Below are 12,449 nucleotides of genomic sequence, written 5' to 3'. Positions count from 1 at the left end.
GAGGAAGAAGAATGAACAGTGGAATAGAAAGCATAGAAAATATGCTGGGATTTTTTGTCTTTTGACAAGTATAATAAAAAGGTTAGAGGGAATTCTCAGTTCATTGTCTCTCACTGATTTTAGTGGAAACATCAACTAATCAATATTGACAGTAAAGTTGCTGCTTTTTTTAAATGGCAGAGTAGATGACAGCTGACTATTATTAAAATAACTTATCTTGCCTGTAAACCTGCAGGTAGTCAAGAATCTCATTTTTAAAGTCTTCTAGCACAGCACTGTATAAAAGATTGCCCCCTTTAGTTACAGCATTTTATCTAGGTAAACTAAATTCTGTTTTAGTTACTGTGATTGCTACAGCTGCTGCACCAAACAAGAAAACAGTAATTCTTCTGAATTATTGTGAAGCTTTGTGTGTTGAGTTCACCTTTTCAAACAAAAGTTGTTTAGAAAGAGGACAAAATCTTAGGTAACTTTCAGGTTTAGTTCCTTATCATTAGAAAGGACACCATAGTATGTAATTAGTTGTGAAAGAAATTAACATTCAGACTGACACATATGAAAATGCAGTTCTTATCCTGTTGATTAATTGGCCTCACCAAAGTATTTCACTTCAGAGCTGATTCTGAGGCAGGTGGGTTTGTGTTTGTTTGGTTTCTTTCCTTTGTGACATGAATCTTTTTTGAGAAAGAAATGTGTGCTTTTGGGTGATAAATAATTTAAGCATGGAGAAAAGGCAATCCAGGTATGAATCTTATTTTGTAGTTCAGTAATCTGCTCAGGTTTCTTAAGACATGTTATTTTTTTTGCAGATCTGAAAGTTGGTATGAAATGATGACAAGCAGCAGTGAGTAGTGTTGGAATTAAAATATTTTTGAGCTGGACCATACAGCTTATTTTCATGTAATGTGAAGTTACAGTGGTGTAAAAACTAATGCAATGAGTAGTTCTTCTGTAGAATGAAGCATAAAACAGCAGTACTATCTTGTTTAACTAAAGGAATTTAAAAGGGCTAAAAAATCTTAGATCAAGTTGTAAAAAAAAAAAAAAAAAATCAATAAGAAAAACAAATGCTTGATTTTTCATTTATTTTAAATGTTTTTGGGCTAGGGTCTTAGAGATAATGCGGGTTCTTTGGATCATGCCCGTATTTACTTAATTTGTGCACAGAAGAGATAGGGTTGCATTATAAATGAATAATTAAAACATCACTGAGATAACTATGTGGCTTTGTACATTATTAGCTAAGTGAGCAGTACAAGCTGGAGAGTAAGTACTACAAAAATCAGACTGTATAATGTAGATATTCAATATAGTGGTGTGTATGTAGATATATATTAAAAATATTAAGTGTTTTTTAATATGTTTGAAGATTTGTTTTTTAGTTTGATACTTATTTAGAGATGCCTTTATAGTTCCTAAAGAGTTTGAACTCTCTTTTGGAAAACAAAAATTGTTTAATAATAAGGAAATTAGATTTGAGAAGAAGACACTAATTTTATATTTAGAACAAAGAGACGGTAAGTTTCTGTATTCTAATGATTTTGATTCTAGTAATAATAAAAGTGTATTAAGTGTGATGTTACTGTAATACTTCTGTATTATGAGTATAATTTTCCATGATGTTTCCACAGCCAGCAATTCAGTTAGTCCTAACTTTGTAGTAAGACTTTTAAAAAATATTTCTAAAACTCTCTTATATTAATTATTATAAATTGCAAACATTCATTGTTGTTTATCATTAGAAGGACACTTGAAGTTGATATATGACTATTGAAAAGTACTGCCTTTCTACTGGTTTCTGATAAAAGTGATCGTAAAACAAACTACTGTGAATGTGTAAGGGTTTTTACAATGCTTTTCATGGTACAATTAGTGCCCAAGCAAGTTAGAATTTAAGATGATATATGTTTTGAATGAAAATAATTCTGGTGCTGAATGTGACAAAGATGCATTTTATATGCATAATTTGCTTTCCTTTTTTTCTGTTTACAAAGTGCAACTGGTTGGCACTTCAGCTACAAGAAGCTAATTGAAGGATTAATGCAATGTACAAAAGCTTTGTTTATAGACAGGAGTCTGTACACTTTTGCATGTGGAAAATTGAAGTACAATTTTATTTGTTTTTCTGGCTTTATAATGGTATTAAATTAAAGGATTTCAGCCTGGTAATATACTTAATCTGTGAACAAGCATTTTAAAATTCTTTACATGGATGCAAATTGGTATGAAAATATAATTTTCAAGTCCTATGTTCATACTGAATGCCATAAATAATTAATTAGTCTTACTACAGCTAAAGTTTCAGCCTTTTTATAAGGCATCAGCCAATGTTCTTTTCACTCCAGAAAAATGTCATCAGATACTGTGTTCCCATAGAGAACTATATAGTTCGCATACAGTGCTTTTTTAATTTAGTATCCAGGAGGAAAAAATTAAAATCATTGTGTTTTTGAGCTACCCTAGATTCTGGGTAACTTCCATACAGCACACAGTTTGATAGGTCAAAATAGCTTTGATTGTTGAGCAATATAAATATGTGTAGAAAAATTTAAACCTACCTTTTTAAAAGATTAGATTGCAAAATACTTGAAATCATGCTTTCGTCTAAGATGTTGTGCAATTAATCTGTTGTAGTTTAAAAAGAAAAAAGAAAAAAGAAAAAAACCCAAAATATTCACTGCCCTTTGCTGTGAATCATAGAATAATTACACTGTAGTCCAATCCCCTGCTCAAAGCAGGATCGGCACTGAATTTGGGCAAAGTTGCTTAGGGCAACCTGCTCCAGTAATTACTCAGTTCTCCTCATAATGAAATTTTCTTTCCTTATGCAAGTCAGAAACCCACATGTTTGAGTTGATGACCGTTGTTTCTTGTTCCCCTGCTATGCAAATCAGTAAAATACATGCTTCCATCTTGGTAAACTCCTCTTAGGCACAGGGAGGCTGTTGCTAGGTGCCCCCGAAGTCACCTCTGCTCCAGGCTGAACAAACCCCCTCCCCTCAGCCTCCACTCACAGGGCAAGTGCTCCAGCCCCCTGTGATCTTTCATCAGCAGTGGGGAAGATCAGAACCTGGCTCTGCAGGAGAGACAGAGCTAGTCTTGGTCAGCAAGAATGCAGTTTCCTTCTGCTACTTGCCTGCACATCTTAATCAAGTATCCAGATGCTGGAAGGCACAGGAAAGGTTAGCCTTTTGAGTGTGCATCACAAGTACACGTCACAGTGCTAAGTCAGGTCAGCCTGAAATGCAGGTAGGGTGCGAGTCTTGCTGTGAGTTGCAGGACAATCAGTCATAGTTTTGAAAATCTCTATTTGGTGTGGTAGGCTGCTGAAATACTAAAATGTTTTTTACACGAGGTATATTTTTTAAATCCATCTAGAAGATGCAGTTCATGAAAGATTCAGTAGTCTGCTTGTTGAAATTTTTTGTCACCTTGTGGTCATACTGAGTACTTTGAGTATCACATTTTGCGATTGTTCACGTTTGACATTAAGCATGTAAGACAGATGGTCTGACTCTGGGCATCCCTGCATTTCTCTACTGACTGTAGAGCATTTAGGTTAAATTTATGATATTGCATCCTAATTAGTTACCCAAAGTAGTCAAACAAAAGACTGCAGAAACTTTTCTTAGGTTCTGTGTTGATATTGTTAGTTTTAAGATGTAAGCTTAAATAGACCTAAACCTACAAACTTCATAGGTTCTGTCTCTTCCTTAGAGGTTAGTTTTTGTAGGCTCCTAAACTGTGGTTTTACTGGTTTTAAAGTAGTAAGTGCACTTTTCTTGCTCTCCTTGAAATCAGTCTTGCTGATCTCTTTGGGGCTTATATTTTTTTCCTTGCCCTATGGAGAGTTTGAATGTTCTAAATGGTTATCAAGAATGGTATGGGTTATGTTTCTGTTATATTTCTTTGTACAAAGATGACCTTTTTCCTGGATAAATAACTGTACTTTTGAAGATCTAAATTTTTAAGAATCTGATAAAAATGTTTGTGGCTTAGTATGGCCATTCTTTTAGGCATTTGTTACGAGACTGAATTATACGAGGAGTTATAAAAACAAACAAACAAAAATTGCAAAGGTAAGCATTTAGGAGTAAGAAAATACCAGAACTGCTTATTTGAGTAACCATAATTTGACATTCTGTAATTTTGATGGGATCTTCAAATTATGTGGTCACCTACCATATTTTAAAATCTTCCTTTCCTCTTTTGAAACAGCATAGAGCAAATGAGCAGTGATTCCATATTTCTTATTTTTCCTTTATCCTTATGCAGTGTCTGGTTCTTGTCCCTACTTTCAACATACTTTTAAATCATGCTCTGATGTTACCAGATTTCTTCTTCAGATTATTTTTTTAACAATGCTAAAGTTTTAGATGTTTTACACATACAAAGTAATGTCATATTTAATCAGTATGACATTTTTTGTGTTTGGTAAATTCTCTGAGAAACAATGTGATTATAACTTCCTTATTTTCCAGGTGCAAACCCAAAAGCTCTGCTAATTTTAAATACCTAAGTATCTGATTTGGGAAGGCTAGGACCTTGCTTTTCAGAACAGTTAATATATGTTGAGACATAATATTAATTGAAGAATACTGACTACTTATAACTATATCCAAAAATCAAGTAAGAATAGTGGCCTAAATCTGACATCGAAGCTGAAGCGTGTGGCTAGTGGACAGTTAGGAAAAATGGGATCTTATGAGTTTGGACTTAATATTTTAAAGAAAGTTGTGATAGAGAGAACAGAACTCATTTTTCTAGAACCCGAATGAACTGCTTTATTTGTAAAAGTCAACTTGTTCTTCCTACATTTTTCTCTTTCCACTTACTGTGCACTTTCCAACTCTGCAATGAGAGGTTGGGATTTTATAGCCAATGGCCTCCTTCACTATTTCCATTGTAGGTCCATCCTCTCTTGGATGAGGCAAAGATGGTACGGAAGAGTTTGCCTGTGAGTTATGTAATCAAACATAATCAGTGGTGGGAATACAAAATGATACAAACCTTTTCATTCATGGTACCATTTCTTTCAGTCTCTAGCTCCTTGTGGTCCAGTTCTCTGTATCTGTCCAGTCTTAATCTCTGTTGTCTTCTTCTATCTTCTTTTCACATTCCGACTTTTCCTGTGCACTCCATCTCAGTGTTGTACCTTCATCTTTACTTCTGTTCCCTCACTGGACCTCATTAACTTGTTCCTAATCTTCACCTTCCACTTCACTCTCACTTTGGTTGGTCCCTATATCCTGGTGAATCAGTCCATTCTTCTGCCCTTGCTGCTGCTGCTGCCTCTGTGTTTGACAGATGTTAGAACTGGGAAGCTATTGAAGAATGAAGACTTTCTGCTCTTGGCCCAGTCTCTGGTCTCATTTGGGTCAGGCTAAGCAGCTTCAAAGAAAATTGGACGTTGTTCTGATAGCCCTAGATAGCAGCATTTTAAGTTATTCATGTGCAGTCTTGAAAGGGGAAGGAGCATGCTTACTGCCTTAGGAGATTTTTGTCTGTTAAGCTTTGAGGTCAATAATGAATATACATAAACTGAGGCTTTTTTCATAACTCACAGATTTCCTGTATTTAGGAAGATTTCATGAAAATGCGAAATGGATGCATGACTGAAAAGCTTCCTTTATATAATGCTGTTTTTCTTTTTTTCTCACCTCATTTTTAGTTATGGCTTGACTATTTTGTAGTCAACAAAAAAACATTTCAGCAGGAGGTTGAGTGCTGACATAAGATTCAGCTGTAACAAATGATTTCAATAACATTATAAGTGACTGTAGGCAGACTTGTAAAGGGAATATCAAGTAATCTTAGTGGGATGTTCARCCAACATCTTTCCTGGTAAACACAGTTCTCTCTTTATTTGTTCATGATAATGAAAAGATGAAGAAAATTTACCTTCTTTTCCTCTATGGTCAGTGATAGAATTCCACTTTTTTCACCTTGTTGCTCTGCTTCGCATAGCGGGATCTAGAATCCTGTAGGTCTGGTCTAGGGAACTCTAACTGTGTGGGTCTTGGTATTTCAGTAAGGCTGTCTGAAATTTGAAAAAGACACACCTCCTATATCCTCTGACTGTTTTTATGACTTATTCACCATTTCTTCCATTTCTGGACCTTCTTTCTTGCCACCTTTCTGTACCGCTTTCTCTGCCCAGTGTCTTTTCAAATAAACAACCTGGCCCTAATTACTTTTTTCCCCTTGGTCCCATTTGCTACATCCGTTCCCAAATTTTGTATTTCTAAAACCATTTTCTAGACAATCTTGGTCTTGTATAGTATTACTGATATGGTTGCCTAGGTACTGGTGACCTTGCAAGATTCTACGTGGTCAAAAGATTCCCCAAAGTCCCCATCAGTTATCTGGTTGATAGCAATTACGTACTGTTTATTTTACATGCTTTTGAAGACATGTCAGTCCACTTCAGCCTTGGTTCCTCTACCTGGTTTCAATTAAGTATGCTTAATTCCACTTAGCTCTTTCTTGTTTTATACACAAGCTATCCACATACCAGGATCATACTACAAGATGCTTTTGCTCACTTTTTTTTCTTTCTTTCTTTCTTTCTTTCTTTTTTTTTTTTTTCCCCTCTTCCTCATACAGCCTCCTACGTGTCAGGAAGCAGTAAGAACTAGCCTGTCCTCAGCTGCACTATCTCTAAGTTGCGCCTGAGCCCAGGGAGCCAAACCTCCTGAAGGGGGGATGCTCTCAGGCCGTTATATTCTCTCCCTTAGACTTTTTCATCAGAAATCATCAGCCTTGACATGTTCTGACAGTCTCCTCGTTTCCTGAAGGGGCCCTGTCTTGTTATGGCATCCGGTACTCTTGCTCACAATGTCAGTCTTCATTAGATTAGGACCAGGTATTTTATTTTCTTTGAAAAGATGATTGGAGGAGGAAAAACTGATGAAATTTAACAATATTAAATGTTTATTCAAAAGAAAATAGTAGCGTTTCAGCTATATTTTACATGTATATGTGGAACTTTAGTAGTATTTATTAATGACCAATTCTGATAAAATATTGTAACTTTGTAAAAGTTGAATTTTTTTTAACCTGTTTCTTTCTGTTTCTTTCAGTGTCTCCTGAAGCAATTGGATTCCTGTCTGCTGTTGGTGTGTTCATTATCCTCATGTTGCTCCTTTTCCTATATATTAATAAGAAGATGTGTTTTGAAAATGTTGGTGGTTTCCCAGATCTTGATTCAGGATATGCTGCAAGAAAGAATTCACAAGATAAACTTTGTAAGTGTCTGAAATACAGTTTATTAAACTTGAAGTTATAAGACTTATTATACATTTTTACAAGGAAATACAGAAATACACAAATAATCACATGACTCAAGTGATGAAAAGATATGCATTATTGACTTTTCCTATGATTTTTTGCTATGTTTAAGGGAAGAAACCTTTACAGCCGCAAGCCACAGAAATTCAACATCTGTATAATCAAAGAGTTGGCATTTGCTTATGTACTTCTCTTGCAATAGAGTACTCTTGAATGTGTTTTAAACATGCCATAATTGTCTATAAATAAATCTTCTCAAATTAGTTTGAGAATGGGATTGCTGGATTTTTCACTCAGCCTACTAAATCCTTGTTTGACCTTGTGGAGGTGGTGTTGCATTTACTCACCTGGAAAATAATTTTAAAGAATTCAAACACTGGAAACTAAATAGATCTGTTCTCTGGCTAATGAGTTATTTCTAGATTTTTTATTTTCAACAGAACAAGGTCTTTAAGGGTAATATTTAGACACAAGGAAAATTAGACTTTATAAAAGTAAGAGCTTGAGGGCTGGTAAAATGAACTCTTCTGTGTATTTGGGCTGCAGGGACAGAATGGGCTTTGTTAATTCACTTGAGAAGAAGATACAGGCACCAGAGAACAGATAGGACATCTCGGAGGTGTTCTTCACAGAATCACAGAATGGTTGAGGTTGGAAGGGACCTCAGGAGATCATCTAGCCCAACCCTCCCACTCAAGCAGGGTCACCTAGAGCACGTTGCACAGGATCGCGTCCAGGCGGCTTTTGAATATCTCCAGAGAAGGAGACTCCACAACCTCTCTGGGCAACCTGTTCCAGTGCTCTGTCACCCTCACAGTGAAAAAGTTTTTCCTCATGTTCAGATGGAACTGTCTGTGTTTCAGTTTGTGCCCGTTGCCTCGCATCCTGTCACTGGGCACCACTGAAAAGAGTCTGGCCCTATCCTCTTGACACCCTCCCTTAAGATATTTGTAGACATTAATAAGATCCTCTCTGTCTTCTCCAGGCTAAACAGGCCCAGCTCTCTCAGTCTTTCCTCATAACAGAGATGCTCCAGTCCCCTAATCATCTTTGTAGCCCTTCGCTGGACTTGCTCCAGCAGTGCCACATCCCTCTTGTACTGGGGAGCCCAGAACTGGACGCAGTACTCCAGATGTGGCTTCACCAGGTCTGAGTAGAGGGGGAGGATTCCCTTCTACCTCTTTAAAAGGTGGAGCTAAACTTTTTTTTTTTTTTTTTTTTTGCGCTATAGAAGAACATTTTTACCCTGGAAATTACGTTTTTCTTCTTAACTTCCTTTGTTACAGAGCAAGTCAAAAATATCTTCCATTATGTAAAAGACAACAAATATTTTGGGGGTGAGGAAGTTTCCCTGATGTGCGCTGTTGTGCAGCTATTATGTTAAAAAGTTGCTTTAGTGTGATTTTAATAAAAAGACATAATTTAAATGTCTTAAAACTTCTTCTTTGCAGGTTAGAATAAAAATACCTATTTCCTCCTCACACAGTTGTCTTATTTTTGAAAATAATGAATTTTATTATGGTTAGTTGATGCTGCTATTGATGAAAGACTGTCACTTTGCTAGTTGATTTTTTGGCTTCATTTGAAGATACTTACGTTGCTTGCTTATTATTATTGTCACTGCATATTGAATGGAAAGAACAAAGCTGCAACCTCACCTGGTAAATATATTAAGTTAGAGATAACAAAAGCAAATAGCTATGAAATTGAACTTGGAGAAATGGAGTTGATCTGTTTGTGAAGCAGAAGACCTTTCTATAGAAAAAGTTGTTGTTGATCAGTAAATTGGACAAATGGCGTTTTTCAGGAACTTGCACCAAAATCTGAACCTTCCCTCTGTGTCTTCTCTGGTTGATACACTTAGCAATGCTGTAGATGATCTGACCAATGTTGTTGGAGAAGTCGGCTACAGTGTAGCTGATTCAGTAACAGAACAAGTAACAAGCATGATAAATGGCCTTCGTGCAGAGGGTGAAAGCACCAAAATACAGAATGAAAAACCTATGGAAGGTAGAGAGGATACACTGTTATTAACTCATTCCAAGGAAATTAATATGAAAGAGGAAAGAAGTACTGCAGAACATAAAGGGACTCATCCTAATTCATCAGATTTTGTAAAAAAAGATCTAAGTCAAGGTGGAATATTTGACCATGGCATGGGCAAAAAACAATGCCAATTAAAAGGCAGAGACAGTAACAATCACTTTAGTGAGACAGAAGTACCTCAGGATTTGAAGAATGTAGGAAGAACTGTTAAAAGGGAAGCAGTAGGAGGAAATGAGTATTTGGTAAATAAGTTCTCAGATAATAGTAGCCTGAAAAGTACTAAATTTACTGTGGATGGGTCAATCAAGGAACAAGATAATTGCCTACGTGCAGTATCAGACAATTCTAAGAATCACTTGCGAGGAAAAATCAAACCACGATCATCTGCAATTGATTTTAAGGATTCTGAAGAAGTGCACAGGATGAATGTTTCCCAGGATTTAGAAACAAAAGTGAATAAAGTACAAAAACAAAAATTATCAGATTCTGGCTTGAAAAAGACACACAGTGATCATTCCTTAAAAGAAAAATCTGAGGCATTTTTTGACAGAAAAGGAAAATCTGTAACAAAGGATGGAGACAATACATCAGCTACAACTATGAAAGCAGGTAAAAAGAAAAATTCTAAGAAATCAGAAAAAAGTTCAAGAGAACTAAGTAATAAGAAGACAGCAGAAAAAGGTGAGGAGTCCTTGAGTAAGCTTCATTCTTCAACCTTTCCTGAAACTTATGGTACTTTCTACTTTTTTCACCTAATTTGCAGATTTCACTTTAATAATACCGTTTTCTGTGGATGGAAGTAGTTTTGTTTTCTAGGTGCTTCATTCTCTAATTATGATATTTCTTTGAAGTTAATTACTTTTTTAAAATATAGTTAATGGAACTGATTACTAGGTGTCTCATATATTCTAACTTTTTTCCATATAAAATCTTTCTCACCTTTTCTGAAGTGCTTTGTGTGGTTTCTATTGAAAACTGGGAATTAATTAATACTGGGAATTAATGCTTGTTCTTTGAAAGTGGCCTTCTTTTTTGTGTGCTTTAAAACTGTTTTACAGATTGTACAGATCTCTGGTCTTTTCAAGTTTGCATGGAGTGTGATGAGATAAAGAAAAAAATGCACTTCTGTTACTTTTGCATTATAGTAGATCTTCAGAATGTATTTCCAGGATATGTAACATCATAATTTTAAGATAGAAAAGTCACTGACAAGTGGCAATTAAGTATAATTTAAGTTTAAAGAGAACTGAACAAGACTTTTCTTAAAGTTGTAGTCTTACAGAGAAAACCTATGTATTGTTGGTGTGCATGCTGTGTGCGCTGCCTTCAACATCCAGTCTTATAGCAATATAACAATGAGGTTGCAATGATAGTTTGTGAGCAAGATGTAAAACCTGGTATTCTTACACAGCTGTTTTGCAGGATGTGCAATGAATTTTTAGAAAACAGCACAGGCTTTCCTGGAGATGCTGTTTCTGTAGAGAGATGAATAATCTGATAATAGAACAAAAATTTTTTTTTTCAGTGTGTGTGTGTGTGTGTGTGTTGTTTGCTCATATGATGCAACATTTGGAAAGTATATTCTCTATCAAAATGTTATTGTAGGTACTGTAATAAGCAAATCAATAGGTTTTAATAGGCTAATAATAATATTAGGCAAAAAAAAAAAAAAGTCCTTTAGTAAGAACTAAGGACTATGAATTCTCCTAGGCAAGTTTCTGTCTAAAACATAAAAATCAAGAGAAGTGGCAGGGAGAGGCATAAAAAAGCACAACCTTTTTGGATTTAGTTGAGGATTTTTTTAAATGTTGCAAGAAGCTATTTTCCCCCAAGAAACTGAAATAGATTTGTATTATTCATTTTTTAAAAAATAATTCCTTTGATATCTAGTGTTCTAACCTTAATTAGATTCTTAAGTCCTCTGAAGAGGACTCATCCTGTTTCATGACTTGAAATAATATACATTCTGTCTTGTTCTTTTGTACTAGGAGTTAGAGAATAAATATCTGGCATCACTGGGAACTTCTGGATGCTTACAAACTTGAATGTATTATTAGAGGCATAACTTTCAAAACTTTTTTCAAAAATCTTCTAGTGTTTCTACCAAGTTCTGTTCTGTCCCATTTCTGATACTTTATGCAGATTGATTAATGAACCCAATTTCATATTGCAAATTCATTTTTTATAAAGATAAACATCAGCTTAAAATATGTGTATTTAGTGTTGATGTCAGGCATTGTATTTCAGTTCTGGCATGCCCCACTTTATTTATAGCTGTGGAGACATTCTGTAGTTGTTTCCCAGCCAACATTTTTCAGGCTGTTGAGGATCGTAAGAGACACAAACTTCTGCTCTGTGTAACAGAAAAGGAGGCTTCTTTTTCCAGACAACTTTTAGCTTCTTGCAGTGAATCTCCTATCTAGTATATATTCTACTTAGTTTGATATTCATCAATATGTAATCAGTGGAAATGAACTTGCTTTATAGCCATCCATATAATGGGGAGCACCATACAATCTCCTGAATTAAAATTTATGGCCTAGAGTTGAAAGATCTAGTTGCTTATTAGCAGTCTTTAAGGCACCAGTTTTCCTGTAAATACTAAATTAAGCTCATGTACACATTACATTTAGAGCTGGTAGCACCATCTGCAGTTAAAGTTTCCTGACATTTTCCATTTCAAGACCTTATTTTCAGTTGCTTATAACTGTGTGCCAAATTTGAAGCATTTGGGATGAAATCTGGCATGGTTTCTGTCTGAAATCTATCTTTTAAGCTGTAGTTTAAAATCTTTAGCTGTTTCCAGGAATAGAGTATGGCAAAAACATGCTGGTTATCTGTGCAGAAAATAAATAAATTTCTCATCTGCTTCATTAAGAATCTTTGGCACTTTTGTACATTGGATTATGTACTCGAAATGTGGGAGAGCACTTTTCCCATGTCAGAAATGTGCCTGTTATTTTTTTGAGAAAAAACATCTAAATTTGACAAAGTTCTAAATCTTTGAAACTTTACGTTTTGAAAATGCTCAGTAAAAACTTCTTACAGTCTTTGTTTAAATTCTTTGACCATCCCATTTGCATTTATGTACTTCATTGTCAGGGTTGAAGAAC

General features: G+C 35.3%; 1 protein-coding gene across 1 annotated transcript in view; it reads left to right on the top strand.

Moving 5' to 3' along the window:
- SYT14 (synaptotagmin 14) overlaps positions 1–12,449 on the top strand; it is a 71,391-nt gene that overhangs the window by 8,079 nt on the left and 50,863 nt on the right. Inside the window, exon 2 of the mRNA XM_026072328.1 lies at positions 7,083–7,247. Within this exon, the coding sequence (XP_025928113.1) occupies positions 7,136–7,247 (112 nt within the window). The 5' untranslated portion in view covers positions 7,083–7,135. The remainder of the gene's footprint in view (positions 1–7,082; positions 7,248–12,449) is intronic.

Source organism: Apteryx rowi, unplaced genomic scaffold (assembly GCF_003343035.1).
Source record: "Apteryx rowi isolate R43461 unplaced genomic scaffold, aptRow1 scaffold_34, whole genome shotgun sequence".
In the NCBI taxonomy this organism is placed as follows: Eukaryota; Metazoa; Chordata; class Aves; order Apterygiformes; family Apterygidae; genus Apteryx; species Apteryx rowi.
This window is presented reverse-complemented; position numbering and strand designations above follow the sequence as displayed.